Source organism: Trichomycterus rosablanca, chromosome 2, assembly GCF_030014385.1.
Source record: "Trichomycterus rosablanca isolate fTriRos1 chromosome 2, fTriRos1.hap1, whole genome shotgun sequence".
Classification (NCBI taxonomy): domain Eukaryota; kingdom Metazoa; phylum Chordata; class Actinopteri; order Siluriformes; family Trichomycteridae; genus Trichomycterus; species Trichomycterus rosablanca.
In genome coordinates this window covers 44568111-44592051 of record NC_085989.1, presented here as the reverse complement: position 1 = coordinate 44592051, position 23941 = coordinate 44568111, and the positions used below count along the sequence as shown (strand labels likewise).

Here is a 23941-nt window from a genome sequence, read left to right as displayed (position 1 = left end):
CCATGATACCCTAGAAAACTGTGTATCCAGTAGCAACTGCAGTGTCACATTCTAAGAATTGATTAGGATAATATGGTTTGAGATACAGCCCTACGTCGGATGGAGGGGGTAAAGCACGCCACTACTGGACTCTGGAGCAGTGGAAACATTGTGGGGAGTGACGAATTACACTTCATCTGGCAGTTTAATGGACGAGTCTGGGTTTGGTAAATGCCAGGAGAACCTTACCTGCCTGATTGAATTGGGTCAACTCTTAAGTGTGGTGGGGCTGGGATGATGCTATGGGGTTGTTTTTGAGAGGCTGGTATAGACTTCTTAGTTCCAATGAAGAGAAATCTTAATGCTACAGCATACCAAGAGATTTTGGACATGCTTCCAACTTTGTGAGAACAGTTTAGGAAAGGCCGTGTCAGTTCCAACATGGTTGTGCCTACATGCACAAAGCAAGGTCCATAAAGGTGTGGTTGAAGGAGCTTGGTGTGAAAGAACTAGGCTGGCCTGCACAGAGCCCTGACCTTTACCCCACTGAACACTTTTGGGATGAAATAGAATGGAAATTGTGAGCCAAGGCCTTCTAGTCACAAATGCTCTTCTGAATGAATGGCCAAAATTTAGAAAGCCTTTCCAGAAGAGTGGAAGTTGTTATAGCATCAAAGGGTGAGTTGATTGCATTCGAATGCCTATGAATTTAGTATAGGATGCCATAAAAGCTCCTGTAGGTATAATGTGTAGGTGTCCCAATACTTTTGTCTGTATAGTGTATGTTTGCTGTAATGCTCTTTGGCTCATTCGGACCTTAAAAAGATTGAGTTGAAGCCGGTGTTGAAGGGGCATAGAGTTAATAAACTTCACTTGTTAACACAGACCCATGATATCAATCCATTCAACATCAGTGGGATTAATTAAAGTGTTAATTATAAATCAGGCCCAACTGCACAAAATCTCAGTGAATACCTGCAGTCATGTTCCAAAACCTGGTGGAAGCTTTATGAGCAGCAGTGGCGGAATGAATCCATTGTTCCATACTAATGGTTTTGGTCATGTGTATTAGTGGTCAACCACTTAAGAACCATGATATGAATCCGTTTATCAGTGGAATGAATTAAAGTGTTAATTAAGTCAGATACCACTGCACAAAATCTCAATGAATACCTGCAGTCATGTTCCAAAACCTGGTGGAAGCTTTAAGAGCAGCAGAGGCTGAAGAAATATATTGTTCCATACTAATGGTGAGTGTCCACCAACCTTTGGTCATGTACACCGATCAGGCATAACATTAAAACCACCTCCTTGTTTCTACACTCACTGTACATTTTATCAGCTCCACTTACCATGTAAGAGCACTTTGTAGCAATTACTGACTGTAGTCCATCTGTTCTTCAATGATCAGGACCACTACAGAGCAGGTATTATTTGGGTGGTGGATCATTCTCAGCACTGCAGTGACACTGACATGGTGGTGGTGTGTTAGTGTGTGTTGTGCTGGTATGAGTGGATCAGACATAGCAATGCTGATAGAGTTTTTAAACACATCACTGTCACTGCTGGACTGAGAATGGTCCACCAACCAAAAATATCCAGCCAACAGTGCCCTGTGGGCAGCGTCCTGTGACCACTGATGAAGGTCTAGAAGATGACCAACTGAAACAGCAGCAATAGATGAGCGATCGTCTCTGACTTTACATCTACAAGGTGGACCAACTAGGTAGGAGTGTCTAATAGAGTGGACAGTGAGTGGACACGGTATTTAAAAACTCCAGCAGCGCTGCTGTGTCTGATCCACTCATACCAGCACAACACACACTAACACACCACCACCATGTCTATATGGTAAGTGGAGCTGATAAAATGGACAATGAGTGTAGAAACAAGGAGGTGGTTTTAATGTTATGGCTGATCGGTCAACCATTTAAGAACCAGTACATAAATCCATAATACTTGCAGTCATGTTCCAAAACCTGGTGGAAGCTTCAGAAGCAGCAGTGGTGGATTAATCCATTATACCATATTAATTGTGAGTGTCCACTGATCTTTAGTCACGTACATTAACGGTCAAACACTTAATTGTTTTAATAATGCACTAATTACTGTCACATAGCTGATTCATAGCTGATGCATACTAGCGTACTAAATAGTATAGTCATGCGGAATGGGATCGTACTATTGAAGCGTGCTGTTTAGTATGGTAGTGCGGTTGAGGACACAGCCCTCTGTTTCCCGCATACACACACGCATTCACGCCCCGCCGGTTGTGGTGTATGATTCAGTTTTACGTTGCAGAATCGTGAGTATCAGAAGACAGAAGCATCTCTGAGCTCCAGCTACATCCAGTGGACTTAAAACCTGTGAGTAATTAAAGTAATGTGTAATAGTTATAAATGAGATTATATTCCGCTGGGATTTATAACCATTGTCGGTTAAGATCCCGCAGTCTGAAGCAGTGAAGACTGAGGACGATAAAAACAAACCGGCTTAATTGTACGTTCAGATAAATATAACAAGTCTTAGTTTTGTGTGATATTACTGTGTTTTGTGTCTTTTATATCTTTAAATTGTCCTGTTTGGAGCCGACATGACCGTTTTAACCGAGTTTCACTTCTTTTTGTCTCATTATGTTAAGCGAAGCTTCTGGAAAACAGCTGATGTTGCCAAGCTACAGCTGATCAGATTTTTAAATAAAAACAAGCAGGTCGCTCTGTATCTAAATACATAAAATACATAAATACATCTGTATTTTTAAACAAAAGCGAATTGACTTAAAATAATAAAGCATGATTAATCACATTAACATATGTTTTACTTTTGAACTTTTATATAGAAGTGTTTAGAAGCATATATTTATGTAAGTGAAATATACAACTAATTCTAATTTGCTAATTGGCAGTATAACGTTACATGTTAGGAATTAGGAACTAACATTTATCCTCATTTTAAAGCAAATATGCACTCTATTTTACATTTGAGGTTACTCTAATATTCTATACATATTTATTTGTAAATACTGTTTACAAAACGCATGCCTAGTAATCTCTTGAAATATCTTGTCCATTCATATTTCATATTTAAAATGATTAATTAGCCCTATATTTAAGGTACAGTGGTACCTTAAAACTCAACGTCAGTTGGTTCTGGGAGTAGCGTCGAGTTTAAAAGACATTGAGTTTCAAGGCATATTTCCCATAAGGATGTATGGGAAACCTGTTAATGAGTCATTCTACAGAAATGGTGGAAATGCATGTCCCTTACTTTTTCAGCCTGCTAAAACATATGATTAGCCCAAGTAATCACATTAATTGTATACGTATATTTAATAAATATGGACTGTCCCTGTAGTAATGAAACAAAGTTTATTTATATAATCTTCATTGCTTTAATTTTAACTTTTTATTTAAAATGTCTAGATTAAGAAAGTACCTTGTCCCTTAGATTGAACATGGGTGACGAGCTTTGTACTTTTCATTTAAATATATTTGTTATTAAATTAAATCTAATTTATATTTACCGTTAACATTACATTACATTTGGCTACTCCTGTTTTTGTGGTTTGTAAAGAAAAAAGTACAATTGCGAATTAAATAATTTCATGCAATGATGTGCAAACATGTACAATTACATTAAAAATATAATATCTTGGTGTCATCAGTCCACCACTCTACCTTTAACTAAATCCTGAGGTTGTAATGAGAACGTCTTTTAAAAAATTAACATCAATGTTGGTTGACTCTTTGGTAACACCAATGACAAACAAACAGCTCAGATTCTTTATAAAAATACATACAAATATTTAAAATAGATTAAGGTTGACTTTTTGTTGATTCATCAAATTTTATTTAAATAGTGTAATTAAATAAGTTTAGGGTATGTTGGAAGATTTATATTTTAGCATTTGTGTCACCCAGTTTCCACCTTTTTTGTAGAATGATCCACATGCGAATTCAGATTTTGGGTGGAATTTCAGTTGTTCCTCTAATCCAAAGCAATATATGCACTTTTTTTTTTATTTCTCCAATGTGTGTCATTTAGGTGAGCTGGCTTTATTGGTTGTAGAGGTGTAAGTGACAGTTTAGTTAATGAATTACCAGTTTTAACTTTTTACCGCGAAAGCCGAGAGAATAAATCATCCAACTTAGACAGTTTTCGTTAGTTAGGTGGACAAACACAGTTGGATATGGATTTATATATTTTGGAAATATTCTGGAAACATACAAGATGGCCGCCAGGAAGAAAAACAAGTGGATTTTATTCCTAATAGAACAACACACAGATATAGATTTGGTTTCAATTTGAAGACGAGAAGCTCAGGTAAGCAGCGGTTATAATTTTATGCTGCTGTGTGGTTGATCTGGGTTGCGATGCTGCTGCTTACTGTACCCTTTTATTTTGCAATGATTATCAAATCTTAAACTTTTTCAGTATCTTTTATGCTCATGTATTAGAAGTAAAACTGACATCATAAATGTGAACAAAGCAACAGTCACACACACTTCGAGTTTAAGGTAAAACTCGAGTTTAAAGGTATACATTTCTCAATGAAGGGCGTCGAGTTTTAAAGATTTTGAGTTTAGGGGACGTCGAGTAACAAAAGTACTACTGTACTTTTTTACATTTTAGTTTCTCCTAAAAACTGAACCATACTCACCTGACAGATCCCAATTTTGTCACTGTGCTCATTTGGATTTAGGTACAGTATACTAGTGTTCCAATACTGGCCTCAAATGCTGAACAATGTAGGATTACACTTCACATTTTGAGACGTTCCTTTTGTGACACAAATCGTCCACATAAACCTGGACGACAAGCTTTCTTCAAGCTGCCACCATCACACATTCAATGTTTCCATAACTTGCTTGCATTGATTTACCTTGGTTACTGTTGGTATCTGATTGGTACTGGTGTCAGCTGACACTTAAAGCTTTGACTATTAAAGCCAGATTGAAAATAGGAAAATATGGCCAGGATATTCATGGTTCTCGAATTCCTGAATCCCAAATGTATTCTTTTCTCTTATGAAGTAGCCAGGGATGTTTCATAATACTGAGTTTAGAAAGCAGGGTGGCTTTACAGTCAGCAGAACTGACTGGCACTCCAATGTAGTGGCACAAATACTGCACTGCTGAGAATTGAAATACAATGATTGTACTGCATTTTGTTTTAGCACATTTAAAGCACCACACAGTTTAATGTAATACAGTGTTTTAAGCTGAAGTCTATTCAATGCCGACACAAATTCAGATTTTCATTTGTTTAAATGCAAACCTACATGTATTGTTTTCTGTTAAGAGGTTGAGCAATGCTAAATCAGTGCAATGGATCATTTCATTTTGGCACGTATTTTGCATGTGACTGGAAATTTTATATTTTATTAGTTATTTGCATTTAACTCATATGTTTTTGCTTTCTTAGTTAATTAGCAGGGGTAGAAGAAACTGATTTCAGAATTCCAGAGACTGATAACAGACCCACACACAGCTGTGTTAGTAACAAACTGAGCCTTCTTCTAAAATGATAAAGTTTGGTGTGGAAAGTTGACCTTGAGCTGGGTTGCTGAGAAGAGTTAGCCTGAAGGGGCAGTAAAGCGGGGTATAAATACTGCGACAGGGCAGACAGTAGTGGCCCTTTCTCTCCTGTATGTGTGTGTTTGCATTGAGATTGGCCCTCAGCTGAGTAATAAATTTATTATTTGCTTTTATCATTAGCCCGGTTGTCTGTGTCAATCTTTAAGGGTTATTTTGAATTCCCACAACACATGTCACTATGGAAGAGCAATGATGTGTGTGATGTGCTTTTCACATTTTGCCACTGTAGTGATTGCATTTCAATTTAGCACTGATTTCTCTCTTCGTAGTTATGGCTATTTGGCCTTTATCATTCCCTTTGTCTAACAGGTGAATGCCACTGTCAAATGTATTTCCATTGCACTTCTTGACCACTGCCGCATGGATGACAGTCACACAGGAGACTACAGAGAGCTTTAATGCGCACAAAGGAACAGGTTATATTATCTATGCCACTTGTGCCAGCACCTTAACCCGACAGTAGAAATCTGTGTTACAGTGGCAAAGAGTTGCCTTTCTTTCTTTAGACATGGCCAGTGGCACTGCTGAGACTCAAACCCAGGTCTCATCAGTAGTGAGCTAGGGCATAAGACTGCTGTGCCCAAGCTATTTGTAACCTTTGCCCCATATAAATAGTTTTTAACATGCTTATAGAAAACAATTAATTGCCTTACTATGTTTACATGGAATTAAAGACCTCTGTAATTGGTCAGTGTTGCTCTGACTGAAATATCTATTAGGTTTCCTGTTGGATTCCTGATCATTGTTGATTCTGGCATTGTCAGGCAAACACTTTACTGTTAATATCATTTTACTTTACCCTAATACAGCATGCATCATTGTAACCACAGCTGTAAAAAGCCTTTCTTGTAATCTAACCACACTCATATGTAACTGGATTCTACTGGGGCTTTGACTGGAACCATGCTCTCTTCTCAGATGAAACGAAAACTGAGCTTTTTTAGCAAAACACACTCAAGATGGGTTAGGAAGGATGACACTGAAAATAATCTGATGCCCCCTGTTAAGTATGGTTGAGGGTCTGTGATGATGTGGACTTATGTTTGGCCCTGGAAACCTTGTTATTGCACATGGCATCATGGACTCGCCTAAAATGTTCCTTTGATAATGAAATGATTAATCGTCTAAGTAACAGCGTTTTTAAGCCATGTTGCATTCCATTACACTCTGTTAGAGAGTAATATTTGCCACATGATGTACAGAAGTCACATGAGCAGGCAGATATGGACATAAAATTATCTTTATAAAAATGTCTTTCTTTAAAAGTCAGGTATTGATCATTTATTAACGTAAATTAGTGCCCACTGCATATCAAGTGCAGGATGCCCGCTGATTATTCAGCCAATGGCTTCACCCGTCATTACTCCTGTTTGTATTTTTTTTTAATCCACATTCATACTGTTTTATCTTCTCCAGGCACTTATAAAAATGATAGAGGTGGATGAAAAACCATGTGTAAAACTGTAGAAAGCTATATAGTTAATACACCTACATCAAACTACACAGCTGCATGGTACGTCTGTGATTTTCAGACACTGTATAATCGGACTGTGTGATGAGATCCTCTCTTTGCCCTCTAGCGTTGTGTATTATAAAGGGTGTAACAGTCAGGAACGTGGCTTCATTTACAACCCCAAATTAGAGACAGCTGGGACAGCATGGAAAATGCAAATAATAAATTTCTTACATTTACTTTGACTTTTATTTGATTGCAGGATGAACCTGAGATATTTCATGTTTTATCTGCTCAACTTCATTTAATTTATTAATAAACATCCATTCCTGCATATCAGGCCTGCAACACATTCTAAAAAAAGTTGGGACAGTAAAGCATTTACCACTTTGTAATGTTGCCATTCCTTTTTACCACACTTAAAAGACGTTTTGGCACCGAGGAGACCAAGTGATTTAGTGTTTTAGGTTTTATTTTGTCCCATTCTTCCTGCAAACACGTCTTAAGATGTGCAACAGTACGGGGTCGTCGTTGTGGCATTTTTTCTTTCAAAATTCTCCACACATTCTGTATTGGGGACAGATCAGGACTGCAGGCAGGCCAGTCCAGTACCCGTACCCTCTTCTTCCTCAGCCATGTCTTTGTAATGTGTGCAGCATGTGGTTTTGCATTGTCTTGTTGAAAAATGCATGGACGTCCCTGGAAAAGATGACGTCTTGAAGGCAGCATATGTTGCTCTAAGATCTCAATGTACTTTTCTGCATTAATGCTACAATCAAAATTGTCTGCAATCAAATAAAAGTCAAAGTAAATGTAAGGAACACTGCATTTTTATTTTATTAGCATTTTCCATACTGTCCCAACCTTTTCTGATTTGGGATTGTACAAAGACATTGTCGCTTCTTTATTGGCTTGTGAACCCTAATAGTAACCAACTGATTTATCTGTTGGGTCATAATATATAGTGGTGTAAAAAAAAAGTAATTATCACCATTCTGGTTGCTACAGTCCTTATATACGTATTTGTCACACATTAGGGATGCAAATTCTATTAATTTTTTAACTAAAAACTGACTGCCTGTCCGGCTCTGACTGACTGTCAGAGTTTTTCCACCTTCCCTTCTTATCTGGTCATATCCTATTGCTTTTGCTGCTTCAGGTCTATAATGACACTGAGAGCAATAGACTATCCTGCACTTCTTCTGACACAGCGTAGTTGCCAACTGCTTCTCAGAAAGCCAATTGCGCCTGTGTAGGCACCCAACTTAAGCTTGACATGTCAGTGGTGGTGTGCTAGCGCATTATGCCACTGTGCCACTGAGTTTCATGTTTGAGCTTGGAGTCAGAGTTCCACCTTTATACTGTGAGATGATGGAAAAATCCAGGATCGAATCTCAGCTCTACACAGACATGATTGGCCATGTCTGAGGGGTTGGATGGCCAAGGGCCTGTGCCCTTGAAATGAAGCATCGCAAATACTTTAATTATCTGAAATCATTTACAGTGTATCACAAAAGTGAGTACACCCCTCACATTTCTGCAAATATTTCATTATATCTTTTCATGGGACAACACTATAGACATGAAACTTGGATATAACTTAGAGTAGTCAGTGTACAGCTTGTATAGCAGTGTAGATTTACTGTCTTCTGAAAATAACTCAACACACAGCCATTAATGTCTAAATAGCTGGCAACATAAGTGAGTACACCCCACAGTGAACATGTCCAAATTGTGCCCAAATGTGTCGTTGTCCCTCCCTGGTGTCATGTGTCAAGGTCCCAGGTGTAAATGGGGAGCAGGGCTGTTAAATTTGGTGTTTTGGGTACAATTCTCTCATACTGGCCACTGGATATTCAACATGGCACCTCATGGCAAAGAACTCTCTGAGGATGTGAGAAATATAATTGTTGCTCTCCACAAAGATGGCCTGGGCTATAAGAAGATTGCTAACACCCTGAAACTGAGCTACAGCATGGTTGCCAAGGTCATACAGCGGTTTTCCAGGACAGGTTCCACTCGGAACAGGCTTCGCCAGGGTCGACCAAAGAAGTCGAGTCCACGTGTTCGGCGTCATATCCAGAGGTTGGCTTTAAAAAATAGACACATGAGTGCTGCCAGCATTGCTGCAGAGGTTGAAGACGTGGGACGTCAGCCTGTCAGTGCTCAGACCATACACCGCACACTGCATCAACTCGGTCTGCATGGTCGTCATCCCAGAAGGAAGCTGACGCACAAGAAAGCCAGCAAACAGTTTGCTGAAGACAAGCAGTCCAAGAACATGGATTACTGGAATGCCCTGTGGTCTGACGAGACCAAGATAAACTTGTTTGGCTCAGATGGTGTCCAGCATGTGTGGCGGCGCCCTGGTGAGAAGTACCAAGACAACTGTATCTTACCTACAGTCAAGCATGGTGGTGGTAGCATCATGGTCTTGGGCTGCATGAGTGTTGCTGGCACTGGGGAGCTGCAGTTCATTGAGGGAAACATGAATTCCAACATGTACTGTGACATTCCGAAACAGAGCATGATCCCCTTCCTTCGAAAACAGGGCCTCATGGCAGTTTTCCAACAGGATAACGACCCCAAACACAACCACCAAGATGACAACTGCCTTGCTAAGGAAGCTGAAGGTAAAGGTGATGGACTAAACCCAATTGAGCACCTGTGGCGCATCCTCAAGTGGAAGGTGGAGGAGTTTAAGGTGTCTAACATCCACCAGCTCCGTGATGTCATCACGGAGGAGTGGAAGAGGATTCCAGTAGCAACCTGTGCAGCTCTGGTGAATTCCATGCCCAGGAGGGTTAAGGCAGTGATAATAATGGTGGTCACACAAAATATTGACACTTTGGGCACAATTTGGACATGTTCACTGTGGGGTGTACTCACTTATGTTGCCAGCTATTTAGACATTAATGGCTGTGTGTTGAGTTATTTTCAGAAGACAGTAAATCTACACTGCTATACAAGCTGTACACTGACTACTCTAACTTATATCCAAGTTTCATGTCTATAGTGTTGTCCCATGAAAAGATATAATGAAATATTTGCAGAAATGTGAGGGGTGTACTCACTTTCGTGATACACTGTATGTGGCAGCACAATAACAGAGGCAAATGACAAGTCAAGTAATTATTTTTTTACTCCACTATGTAATTTCTTTAAATGGATTATGAAAGAAAATAGTTCTGCATCAGACAGGCCGACTGCAAAGTGCTTCTCATATAGTATACGTAAATAAAGGATGCACTTGTGCAATGCAGTTGCTTCTAAAAGCCCACTCTGAGCTTCCAGATGAATCAAGTGTCAGTCTGTGTTGTTGTTACGACTCACTGTCATGATCTGGTTATTAAAATGGCCCATTGAGATTAAAAGCAATGTTCCCTCCTCATTTAAAAGTGTTTCTGTGTTGGTTATTGCCCTGCTGCTCCCAGTGCCACATTTTGTGAGGAACACTTTGTTCTGGCACAATGCGGCTCTTGTGCGGCGGCCCCATGCGTTCACGTGGGGACGAGGCGGCCTGCATATAAACAAACTGCCGTACAGCAGCATACACAGCAGCTTTGTTTACACCACAGTCAACAAAGTTTCAACGATCCATGAGAAAAACGATCCACGGACGTAGTGTACAAAACAAGCTTGTCAGAATCTGTTTGACAAACAATCCTGAGGCTGAAGAGACTCATCTGGGTTACAAAAGCCATTTTAATGGCTTACTGTTTCAGTTAGAGATCAAAGGATCTGTTCGACTATACACTGCAATCTACAATTACTGACTGTAGTCCATCTGTTTCTCTACATACTTTTTAGCCTGCTTTCACCCTGTTCTTTAATGGTCAGGACCCCCACAGGACCACCACAGAGCAGATATTATTTGGTGGTGGATCATTCTCAGCACTGCAGTGACACTGACATGGTGGTGGTGTGTTAGTGTGTGTTGTGCTGGTATGAGTGGATCAGACAAAGCAGCGCTGCTGGAGTTTGTAAATACCGTGTCCACTCACTGTCCACTCTATTAGACACTCCTACCTAGTTGGTCCACCTTGTAGATGTAAAGTCAGAGACGATCGCTCATCTATTGCTGCTGTTTAAGTTGCTCAGCTTCTAGACCTTCATCAGTGGTCACAGGACGCTGCCCACAGGGTGCTGTTGGCTGGATATATTTGGTTAGTGGGCTATTCTTAGTCAAGCAGTGACAGTGAGGTGTTTAAAAACTCTCTGATATGTCTGATCCACTCATACCAGCACAACACACACTAACACACCACCACCATGTCAGTGTCACTGCAGTGCTGAGAATGATCCACCACCTAAATAATACCTGCTCTGTAGTGGTCCTGTGGGGTTCTTGACCATTGAAGAACAGCATGAAAAGGGGGCTAACAAAGCATGCAGAGAAACAGATGGAATACAGTTTGTAATTGTAGAACTACAAAGTGCTCCTATATGGTAAGTGGAGCTGATAAAATGGACAGTGAGTGTAGAAACAAGGAGGTGGTTTTAATGTTATGGCTGATCAGTGTAGATCAAAATCAGCTTATTTTGTCTAACATATTTACACAAATTAGAGGTTTCTGACAAATACACACAGAGACACCTTAAACCAGGGTACAAAGACGTTCAAATGAGGTGAATTGGTTATTCAAAATTGTCCATGACTGTGTTTGATACTTAAAACTTGAACTGATGAATCTTGTGTAACCAGTAACTACCGTTCCTGTCATGAATGTAACCAAAGTGTAAAACATGATGTTAAAATACTAATAAATAAATAAATAAATAAAAGACGTGGGAGAAAGCAGAGTACCAACAGAAAACCCAGATCAAACCCTGAAATTGTGTGACACCCACTTGACCCGCTGTGCCAAATTGAAATATAATGCTCAGTAATACAGTCACTCAGTCTTATTTCTCTCTGTCTACTACAGGACATCTAACAGGATTCATGTGTGTCTGACCACACTGTGAGTATCTCTCAGCCTCAAACTTCACTCGGCTCTCACAGTACACACCAGCAACCACACAGTGTCCAGCTTCATCCAGGTCTGATCAGCCCAGTGCTGAAGTCACCCACTTAAGCCATGGCAGAACCTGAGCTGAAGGACTCGTCCCTGCGCTCACCGAGTCCAGCATCTCACTCTGTCTCATTTCCGTTCAGGAGGGACGGCAGTCGGGTGTGGGAGAAAATACAGCTGCCCAGCCCTCTGCCCACCAAGCGTACACGAACCTACTCTGCGTAAGGAGCTTAACTTCTAGTATTTACATGTTTTAATACGTCTTTGCATGCCAGAACAACTTCAGGTCATTATAATTTTAACCCTTTCCATTGAAGATTATATGACTTGCTTTCTTAACTTCTCTGTTATGTACTGTTAACTCACTTCAGTCTAATCTTTCAAATGCCTCCCATTAACTTGAAATTGTATGAACACATTTGAAGACATTTTAGTCAGACTAAAAATAACGTAGAGGAAATTGTGTAATACATTTTACAGTAAAACCATCACTGCTTTATCCAGCTCACAAAACAAATATACCACACCTCCCAAAGAATGTGTCTTTATACTTATACTGGTGCTGGTCATAAAATTAGAATATAATGAAAAAGTTGATTTATTTCAGTAATTCCATTCAAAAAGTGAAACTTGTATATTATATTCATTCATTACACACAGACTGATATATTTCAAATGTTTATTTCTTTTAATGTTGATGATTATAACTGACAACTAATGAAAACCCCAAATTCAGTATCTCAGAAAATTAGAATATTACTTAAGACCAATACAAAAAAAGGATTTTTAGAAATGTTGGCCAACTGAAAAGTATGAACATGAAAAGTATGAGCATGTACAGCACTCAATACTTAGTTGGGGCTCCTTTTGCCTGGATTACTGCAGCAATGCGGCGTGGCATGGAGTCCATCAGTCTGTGGCACTGCTCAGGTGTTATGAGAGCCCAGGTTGCTCTGATAGTGGCCTTCAGCTCTTCTGAATTGTTGGGTCTGGCGTATCGCATCTTCCTCTTCACAATACCCCATAGATTTTCTATGGGGTTAAGGTCAGGTGAGTTTGCTGGCCAATTAAGAACAGGGATACCATGGTCCTTAAACCAGGTACTGGTAGCTTTGGCACTGTGTGCAGGTGCCAAGTCCTGTTGGAAAATGAAATCTGCATCTCCATAAAGTTGGTCAGCAGCAGGAAGCATGAAGTGCTCTAAAACTTCCTGGTAGACGGCTGCGTTGACCTTGGACCTCAGAAAACACAGTGGACCAACACCAGCAGATGACATGGCACTCCAAACCACCACTGACTGTGGAAACTTTACACTGGACCTCAAGCAACGTGGATTCTGTGCCTCTCCTCTCTTCCTCCAGACTCTGAGACCTTGATTTCCAAAGGTAATGCAAAATTTACTTTCATCAGAGAACATAACTTTGGACCACTCAGCAGCCTTTTTGTCTTTAGTCCAGGCGAGACGCTCCTGACGCTGTCTCTTGTTCAAGAGTGACTTGACACAAGGAATGCGGCAGCTGAAACCCATGTCTTGCATACGTCTGTGCGTGGTGGTTCTTGAAGCACTGACTCCAGCTGCAGTCCACTCTTTGTGAATCTCCCCCACATTTTTGAATGGGTTTTCTTTCACAATCCTCTCCAGGGTGCGGTTATCCCTATTGCTTGTACACTTTTTTCTACCACATCTCTTCCTTCCCTTCGCCTCCCTTCGCCACAGAGCTCTGTGAACAGCCAGCCTCTTTAGCAATGGTCGTCTTTTGGACAACTGTCAAGTCAGCAGTCTTCCCCATGATTGTGTAGCCTACAGAACTAGACTGAGAGACCATTTAAAGGCCTTTGCAGGTGTTTTGAGTTAATTAGCTGATTAGAGTGTGGCACCAGGTGTCTTCAATATTGTACCTTGTCACAATATTCTGAGATACTGAATTTGGGGTTTTCATTAGTTGTCAATCATTATACATCATCAACATTAAAAGAAATAAACATTTGAAATATATCAGTCTGTGTGTAATGAATGAATATAATATACAAGTTTCACTTTTTGAATGGAATTACTGAAATAAATCAACTTTTTCATGATATTCTAATTTTATGACCAGCACCAGTATATTGTCATCAAATAATTTTTTTTTTTTTTGCAAATGCTTCTCAAATGCTAATCCAACTTCTTTTCCCCTTTAAAATGTAATTTTTTTAAAATGAAGATTTAATTGATTACAAATTGTTAAGCAGCTTTTGTGGCTTTTATCATAAACAAATGAGTAAAAATGAAAATATGAAACGGACCAAATTATAAAGACAAAATAAAGTAGACAGATTGTTGCCATTGAATTACACATATGTGTTAAACATGCCATAAAACCCAAGTAAATAAATAAATAAACAAATGAGTAGATTTGTTAGTAGTAATTTAATGTAATTTTAATTATTATTTTAATTTTAATTTATTTAATTTTGTTAATCTGTGGTTTAAAATATGCTAAAAACTATAATCTGTGATTTGTTCATTTTCTTGAACCTTTATTTATTTAACTAAAGTACAAAGAAAACAACTTTTAATGTTTTGGCTGACCAACTTGAATGTATTTTGTAAATATAAACAGGACGGCATGGTGGCTCAGTGGGTGGCACTGTCGCCTCACAGCATGAAGACCCTGGGTTCGATCCCCAGGTGGGGCGGTCCGGGTCCTTTCTGTGTGGAGTTCTCCCCGTGTCTGCGTGGGTTTACTCTGGGTGCTCCGGTTTCCTCCCACAGTACAAAGACGTGCAAGTGAGGTGAATTGGAGATTGGAGACAAAATTGTCCAGGACTGTGTTTGATTTTAAGTGTAAAACATGACGTTAAAATCCCAATAAACAAACTAAAGCAGCTTGTATGTTTAGATTATTTTACCTTTAAAATGTGATTTTTAATGAAGAATTAACTAATGACAAATTAATAGGCAACTTTTTTGGCTTTATTATAAACACATAAATGGAATGTAATTTAATTTAAATGATGATTTTAATATTAATATATTTAATTGTATTAATTTGTGGTCTAAAATATGATTTTTTAAAACTTTTATTTACAGTATTTGACAACAGTACAAAGAAAATGACTTAATATTTTGGCTGACCAACCTGATTGTATTTTGTAAATATAAAGTTAGAATTTAATACATCCAGCACACTGGACAGTTTGGGGCAGCAGCAAAATAATACGTTTATTAGACTTTTAAGTTCTGCTGTTTAAAAAAAAAAATCCACAATAAGCAGGTAAATTATAACAGGTGAGGGAATCATGACTGGGACTTCAACCACAGAGAAATTTAGGCTTACAAATTTTTACCAAAATATTTTTCAGTGCTTGATCACCAATAATTTAGGTCTTTCACCACCTACAGTCCACAATTGTATAAAAAGATTCTGGCAATTTTAGCAAGGATTCTGCATGTGCTATGCCGCTTCACAGACACAGAGTGTGTGTTCTTGACTGACCTTCCTGCAGTCCAGATCTGTCTCCCAAAATATATGGTGCGCCTTGAAGAGGTGAATCAGACGATGGTGACCACAGACTGTTAAGCAGTTTTGCATCAAACAAGAATGAGAAAATTCCACTTGCAAAACTGCAACAATTAGTGTCTGACTATTCCCGAACCATTAAGATGTCTCATTAGTAGGAAAGGCGATGTAGAACAGTGGTAAACAAGCCTCTGTCACAACTTTTTTGGAATGTGTTGTAGTCATTAAGTTATAAAAAAAGTTTATATTTGCAAAACATAATGAAGTTGGTCAGTGAAAATGTTGGAAATCTTTTCTACTTTTATCAGTTAAATAAAGTCATTATATTCAGTCCAAATTTTAAGTTACTCTGAGTTAGGGTAAGAAATATCTTTTCTAACATGGAGATACAGAATACGAGTGTGTACTTGTTTATTCCAATAATCAATGTTGATACACCAGCCAGGTAAAACACAATATGGCAAAACCAAATTGGGACTAGCCATTAATAATGAATCTGTATAACAGATCAGGTTTAAAAAACTACATCACAAATGTAAAGCTGAGAACTGTGGGAACTAGAAAAACCAAAGAACTAGACTTGGAAAACACAGGTTTACAACTTCTGACATGACCGAATTTTTAACCACAAAGTGAAATAGAGAACAAACAACATTGGGAAGCAATAATAAGGAACCATTAACTGAGTGTTACCAAAGACAGGATGCTTTGACCATGTAAGGAAAGTGAATGCAAAATATGAAACACACTTATGGAGAGGATGGAATAATGGTGGAATTGACAGCTTTTATGAATTAAAAAGAACCCACATCACCCAAGCAAGCATGTCTGACTTGTTAGTGAATGGAAATGTAAATACAGTCAATACTGGTGTTGTGTGTGTACAGTACATACAGTTATATATTTTATTTGTTTCTTTTTATCTCCAGCACAGTGCGGGCAAACTCAGGTCCCATGTTTAAGGGTGTGTGTAAGAACTTCTCAAGGTCACAGGGTCACGGATTTATCAGACCCGCCAAAGGTGGAGAAGATATTTTTGTCCACATCTCTGAGTAAGTCACCAAACCAGTGTTTTGCATAGATTCTGTTAGCAGCTCAATGGTTAAGGTACCTGACCTGGGCACTACACATTGTGTGCATTTTATTGTGTAACTGGAAGCTCTGGAAGTCTGTATTTATGTTTTAAGATTTTAAGGTAGTTGTCTTCAAGTGAAGTCAAATTTATTTGTATAGATCATTTTACAACAGACATTGTCTTAAAGCAACTTTACAGAATCCAGGACCGACAGACCAAAAACCCCTGTTGAGCAAACCGAGGGTGACAGTGGCAGAGAAAAACTCCCTTAAAATTACATGAAGAAACCTTGAGAGAAACGAGACTCAGGAGGGAACCTTCATCCTTCTTGGGTGTCTTCTGTTCTTCTCCATTCTTTTTCGTACTGCTGTAACTAGGGATGCACCAATCCAACTTTTTCAGTTCTGATACCGATCCGATACATATACTTTGCATATCGGCCGATACCCGATACCGATCCAATACCATTGTTGAATTAATAAACCGTATACTTTATTATGTGGGAAAGGCATCAGGATCGACTTATACATTACTAAGTTTGCAAAACAAAATATAATTAACACAGATATAAATGTACTGAACTGCTATTTATTTGTCAATAAAATAATAAACAGGCATCTTAATATTTCAGTGTTATTTTCACTCAACGAGTAAGCATCCGATGCTGCCTTGGTGACCAAAGCAATCCCAGCATTCATTGCGGGTCGGCTGTGCTTTTCTTACAGAAAAATAAACATGACTTGACGGGCAGAGAAACGAATGGAGTTATTATCAAACGTAAATAAAATATTACTGATTTTTAACTTGTATAAACTTGTACCGAGTGTTTTTATTTGCAAGTTCGAGCTTGTCAGGAAATGTAACGGTTATCGGTATATGAAGGGAAATGTTATATTGACGTTAGCGTTAGCGCTGTGCTACCTCAGTTCATTGGTTTTAATGGCAAGATGCTAAATCCGATACCCGATGGAATCGCTATGTAACGCATTCGAATAACCTGATTTATGAGTTGATGACTTATTAGAATCCTCTCTACTGAGGCAGCCGATTATGTAGACAGCAAGGCAGCTCCTTAGGTTTTCGAACACACCCATAATGTAGCTGCTGACAATGAGAAAAACAGTAGTAGCTTAAATAACTTTTTCAAATAAACGTATCCGTAAATATTTAGTGCAAACAGTAATTCAAAATAAAATATAGCAGCTAAACCTGAGTAATAAACATGTTGCCATCGAACTTGTTGGCATAGCAAGCAAGTGAAATACCTCCATGCAGCTGACTCTTTGGCTCGCTCCATGTTGCTCTTTTTGTTTGTGTTATACGCCATACGTCAGCAGCACGTCCTGTATGGGCTTAGCACGCGTCACAAACGAATTAAAGTGAACGTATATCGGCCCCATGGATCGGTTTAATTATCCGATATCCGATCCATCTCATTTTGGTAATATCGGGACCGATATCCGATCTTAATATCGGATCGGTGCATCCCTAGCTGTAACAAGTGGTTGGTTCGAGCCCCATTGCTGCCACACTTGGACCTTTGAGCTTGGATTGTATTCGCTTTGAATACAAGCATCTGCTAAAAGCTTTAAACATGGTCATTGTTCCGTGCTGATTTTTGTTTTTGTCTTTAAAATAGCATATACTAAACAAGATCAGTGAGATAATGAGGAATAGTGCCCTAGTAGTGCTCACTACCCTTGTAAGGCCACCATCGTATTATGTTATCAGTTCTGAAGTGTAGTGTTGTAGTGTAGTCCAGTATCTGTGAAGCCTAACCTGTATATGCAAAACCAAAGATTTTATTGACATTAAAGAGATTATGTGAGGTGTTTCTTGTGTTCGGTGCAGCTCATTTTCCAAGGTCATTTAGATTACTTATTGCCTGGCGGCAACTTCAAGTCCCACAGTTGGTACAACAGTTACGAAGCACTTAGAAGATGTAAATCACCTAAACCATAACAGATAAACCTAACTGCTGGTAAACAGACAGCATGTACTCATTAAGCTATATGGTCAAAAGTGTAGGGACACCTTGTTTGTGGAAGGCAAGGAAGGAAGGTCAGTAAAGACATGATTTGATGAGTTTGGTGTAAAGGAACTCCAGTGGCCTTGCAAAAAGCTTTGACCTCAACCCCAAAGTAGTAAGTAGTAGTAGAACTTTATTGTCACTATAAATTGCAGCATGTACAATTACAGCGAAATTAACCATCAACCTGTCCAGAACATTCAATGACAAGGGAGAGACAGGACAGGAAGACAGGATAAGAAAACAAGAAATAATGAACACATAGGGAAAGTAGGAGATAAAAAAAAAAACAGCAACCAGATTGTGTTCCCTTAAGGAGCACACTATGGTAACACGAAAAAAAAAAAACCCTTACAGCACACAAGCACATATAAACATAACATAACATAATCACACAACCAGCCACGGGTTAGGGATGTGGGGATGTGAAAAAGTAACCACTACGGGAGGCAGCCATCCGGCGATTCGCAGCTATACCAGCGCGCGCTACGGACCCGTCCTACCATAGTGGTGGAATGAAGCTGAGAGTGGAGACGTTGGTTGGGGTTAGGAGAGTTCTGTCAGCAAGAAAAAAGTCTGTACAAAGTTCGCGATAACATGGCTGTTTACAGCTCTTACTGTCCAGAATGAAAAACAGTCAGTGAAGGGGGGGTAGGTACGTCGCAGCAGATCCTCTGGAGGAATTTACTTATCAGCGAGGCCGTTGCTGATAACAGGGGAGCCAAGAGCAGAAATGACTTTTGTTTTGTCTGAGCACTATAAAATTTTAACACGAACTCTCAGAATTAATGCGTCTCTGGTTCACCTCATTTCGCAAAGCCGTAAGTTTCTCCAAGATGGAATTCATATTGCGATTAATAATCCCAGTCTGAGTTCCAACGGCTTTGCCCACCATATCAATCAAATTGGGCAGTTTCTGGGGACCTTTGACAACTGACCCAACTCTTTTAATTTCCCGATACAGCAGGGCGAATCCAATCAGCAAAAACCCCACAATCAAAGTTCCGAATAGATAAACATCCTCCACGTCCTCCAATGAAAGAGGTGCCAGGCACACGACCCTCCACTTCTCCCACGAGTCCATCGTGTATCCTGCCATCTGCGTTCCGTCGGGGCATGTGGGTTCTCCCGAACCCGAACTTCTCGATGAGAAGATGGTGTCAATAGCATTCAGAGACCATTTAACCAATTCCATAATTTGTTCTTTGAGGAGCAGTGCTAGAAAAATCTCTGTAGAGCAGAGTAGACGAGACAAGACGATACAGGAGAAGCCAAGCAGGGAAGATAAGGGAGGAGGAGGGAAAAGTGCGTCCGTCTTCCACAAGAGCTAGATAGAATAGGAAAACTGGATCGCCTATAGGAAGTCATGTTATGCCAAACACGAATCATTTACAACTCGTGCAAGGACCTTCACCAGCCAGGATAGGTCGCCCTGAGAAGCCCTGTCAACCTGAATCCCTTAGTCATGGTCAACTGTGAATCAAACGTCAAGATTGTACAAACCAGTTTGGCTCTTTGTTTTTCTGTTCATATGATTGTTTTAAATCATAGCCATGTTTACTACAGTAAGCAGTCTTTTCATTCAATAAGCTTAAAGCCTTGTTGACATAAAACACAGAGTAGTGTTAACACTACTGGCACTACTGACTAATGACTGGTTCTCTGGTGGTGCAGTGGCCTTATGTTTATTTGTCTGGCAGAGCACCCACACAGACACTGTTCACTGTTTGAGAAGTGAAATGGTCAAATGGGTTGTTTATTGTTGCTGCAATTGCAGCCTCTGCAGGCTGGTTGAGGCGGTTAAGGTACTGGACCAGTAATCAAAGGTCGCTGGTTCAAGCCCCACCACTGTTAGGTTGCTGCTATTGGGCCCTTGAGCAAGGCCTAACCCTCAATTGCTTAGCCTGTATGCTGTCACAGTACTGTAAGTCACTTTGTATAAAGGCGTCTGCTAAATGCCGGAAATGTTATATACATTTACGCATAGCAGTGTGTGACTCTCTGGACAACCGTATAGGAGACCCTGTCTCTCAAAGGTTATAAGAGGCAGTCAGTAACTTCATGCGTGTCTGTGAGGGCTACAGAAGAAGTAACAATTGGCAATTTGGATACAGCTTAATGACTTTCTATTATCATGTTTGCTAAGTGATAAGTTTTGCACCCCTATTTGACAATATTTCTCTGTGAAATTGTGAATAATTTAGTGTTTAAATCCTTGAATTTATTGTATTGCATTTTGATTTGTTCTGTACAGAGTGTGTTATCTGGCTGACAGTCCCCTGTCTGTCTTTTTTTTTCCAGCATAGAGGGGGAGTACGTTCCAGTAGAGGGTGACGAGATGACGTATAAAGTTTGCTCCATCCCCCCCAAGAACCAGAAGGTGCAGGCAGTAGAAGTGATGATCACACACCTGAACCCTGGAACCAAGCATGAGACCTGGTCAGGCCAGATTATCAGCTCATAGGATGCACCATAAACCTGGATCTCACACTGAGGGCTGTCTGGGGAGGGGGGATCGGGGTTTTATTTTTATTGGAGGACAGAGCAGGTGAGAAGATGAGGGAGAAGGATGGATATGAGAAGGAGATTAGGAATGTGATTGGCTGGTGCTTGTTTTTGTTGTTAAAAGGAATATGAGTGAACAAAGAACTGGTTGGAAATGAAGCAGTTGGGAAGTCTAGCAGTATATGGATCAGAGCGATGGACACTGAGAGACAGTTGTAGAAATAGAAGGGCAAGTTATGCCATTTCATTTTTTTGAGGGGCGGGAAAGGTACAGAATTGGCCATGGTTGACGAATAGATGCAGATTATGGAAACAGACCCTTTATCATGGTTATACAGGCCATTCCACCGTATGGGTGCCATTTGCGTGTAGTACCTGGATTAAATTAAACTTTATTTTTTAATCTTTGTTCAACATTGAATCTAGTAACACACACTTAACTACTCAGAGTGTTTATTGGTCAATCTCAGGCAACTTTGTTTCATTTTTACAAGGTTTCTAAGTGGAAAATGGTTGTATATAAGTAACAGGACTGAATTTTTAACATATAATTAGTCAATACATGAAATATAGCAGCATGGAGTTCATGCTAAAAGCACGAGAACACTGGGCACAGTCTAGTGATTTATCAAAAATGTATTTTTAAAATAAACAAATAACAACTAAGAACAAATGTAGGTAACAGAAATGAACAGTGAGATTAATCTTCTCAGTCAGAGCTACAAAATTATCAAACATACAGGGGAAAAAAGGAAGAACTTACTTTTGCTTTTAATGTGGCTATATCTTTCAGTAGATATAGATCATAATATTATATCATAACAGAGGCATAACATGATGATCACTGAAAGGTGAAGTGAATAACACTAAGTAAATAACAATCTTCATCACAACACCTGTTAGTGGGTGGGATATATTAGGCAGTGAGTGAACATTTTAACCTCAAAGTTGATGTCTTAAAAGCAGGAAAAATTGGCGAGCGTAAGGATTTCAGCGAGTTTGACCAGGGCCATATTGTGATGGCTAGACGACTGGGTCAGTATCTATCAAAAGTGGTCCAAGGAAGGAACAGTGGTGAACCGGCAACAAGGTTATGGGCGGCCAAGGCTCATTGATGCACATGGGGAGCGAAGGCTAGCCCGTGTGGCCCGATCCAACAGACGAGCTACTGTAGCTCAAATTGCTGAAGAAGCTAATTCTGGTTCTGATAGAAAGGTGTCAAAATACACAGTGCATCACAGTTTGTTGCGTATGGGGCCGCATGGCTGCAGACCAGTCAGTTAGGATGGTCAGTTGGTCATAATGTTATGCCTCATCGGTGTACATTTCTGTTGAAATTTTTGAGAAGGATGAATATGTCAGGGTAACAGGACTAAGTGAAAACCTAAGGACATGACTAAAACGTGACATGTCTAAAAGGATTTTAACCACATTATTATACATTTCTTATGAAAAATAAATATTAAAAACATAGATGGGATATGGAGTCACCAAAGAGTGCAAGGATAAAAAACATTCTGAAAGATTTTACTCATTATATTTCATTATATTTTATTAAAAAGTGTTATGTTAGAAAGTGGGGACTAAAAAAATTAAAAAATTTTAGTGTTATAGGGAGTTTTTATTTACATTCAAACTACATATCTTAACTGTGCAATTAGATCAATGTGCAGGACACTTTCTTATTAAAACACTTACTCACATTTATACATGTAATGTCCTGGGACGGAAATGGCACCGATTCGGCGGAATGGCCCATCAACTAGCATCCATAGATGTCACACTAAGCAGTGGACTCACAGACGCACTGGCAGTTAATATTCTACCTATCAACAAGTACAGTAGTAGACATGTACACACACCTGAGAGAAGTGTTTGAGAGAAGAAGAAGTGTTTAGAATCCATGTTTTTCTTTAAGACTAAATAGATAGGCTATATGTACGCTATATGTCAAAAAGTATTTGGACACCTGACTAGGAACTTGTTGGACATCCCTTTGCAAAAAGAAATACTGTTAAAACAGAGTGACCTCTATGTGATCTTTTCAGCTATTTTCTGAGAAGTCGTCTCAAAAGACTTTGAAGTATGTCTGTGGGAATTTGTGCCCATTCAGACAAAAGAGCATTTGTATGGCTGGGCACTGTTCGAAGCTTCAGTTGATGTTCCTGTTTATTCCAGTTCAGTGCAGGGTACTGGAGTTTCTTTAAACCAAGATTTTCTTCATGTTCTTGATAGAGCTTGTTTTGTGCACAGGGGCACAGTCATGCTGGAACAGGAAAGGGCCTTCCCTAAACTGTTGCTGCAAAGTTACTTCCATTATATAATTGATTTATTACATGTTAGCGAGTGTTGTCTGTAAACACACAGATGCAGCCACTATATTAATTTAACACGGTCAGTATAATGATGCATAATATCTTAATCATTTTTGTGAAGAAATAGTAAAATGTCCTCATGAACAGGGTTTAAAGTCTCAGACGTGTAACCAAACACTGGGAAATCTGTCATTTAATATTAATATTATACTCTGAAATCACGTGTCAAACGAGAGCTTAAAAGACATACGATTGTCTTAAATTACACTGTAAAATCATACATAAACTATCTAATCTTCCATAATTTATGTTGATTTTGTGACCAGCAAAGTGACTGCATCCACATCCCGCCACTAGATGACAGTGTTTCCACATCAGTGTTTAATTTAGGAGGTTTTCCAACAAGTGACGTTAAGAAATATCTACAAATAATCCCAAAATATCCAAGAAAAACAAATTGAGGCAGAAGG

The 23941-nt window shown here is 39.3% G+C and overlaps 1 protein-coding gene across 1 annotated transcript; it reads left to right on the top strand.

Annotated features, from left to right (window-relative positions):
- The first annotated feature begins 2261 nt into the window (after window positions 1–2261).
- On the top strand, window positions 2262–21559 carry csdc2b (cold shock domain containing C2, RNA binding b). The gene is made up of 4 exons (XM_063016246.1): window positions 2262–2345; window positions 11958–12265; window positions 16477–16599; window positions 20953–21559. The coding sequence occupies exons 2-4, from the start codon at window positions 12111–12113 to the stop codon at window positions 21113–21115; spliced, it is 441 nt and encodes a 146-aa protein (XP_062872316.1). The 5' UTR covers window positions 2262–2345; window positions 11958–12110; the 3' UTR covers window positions 21116–21559.
- The last annotated feature ends 2382 nt before the right edge of the window (window positions 21560–23941 follow it).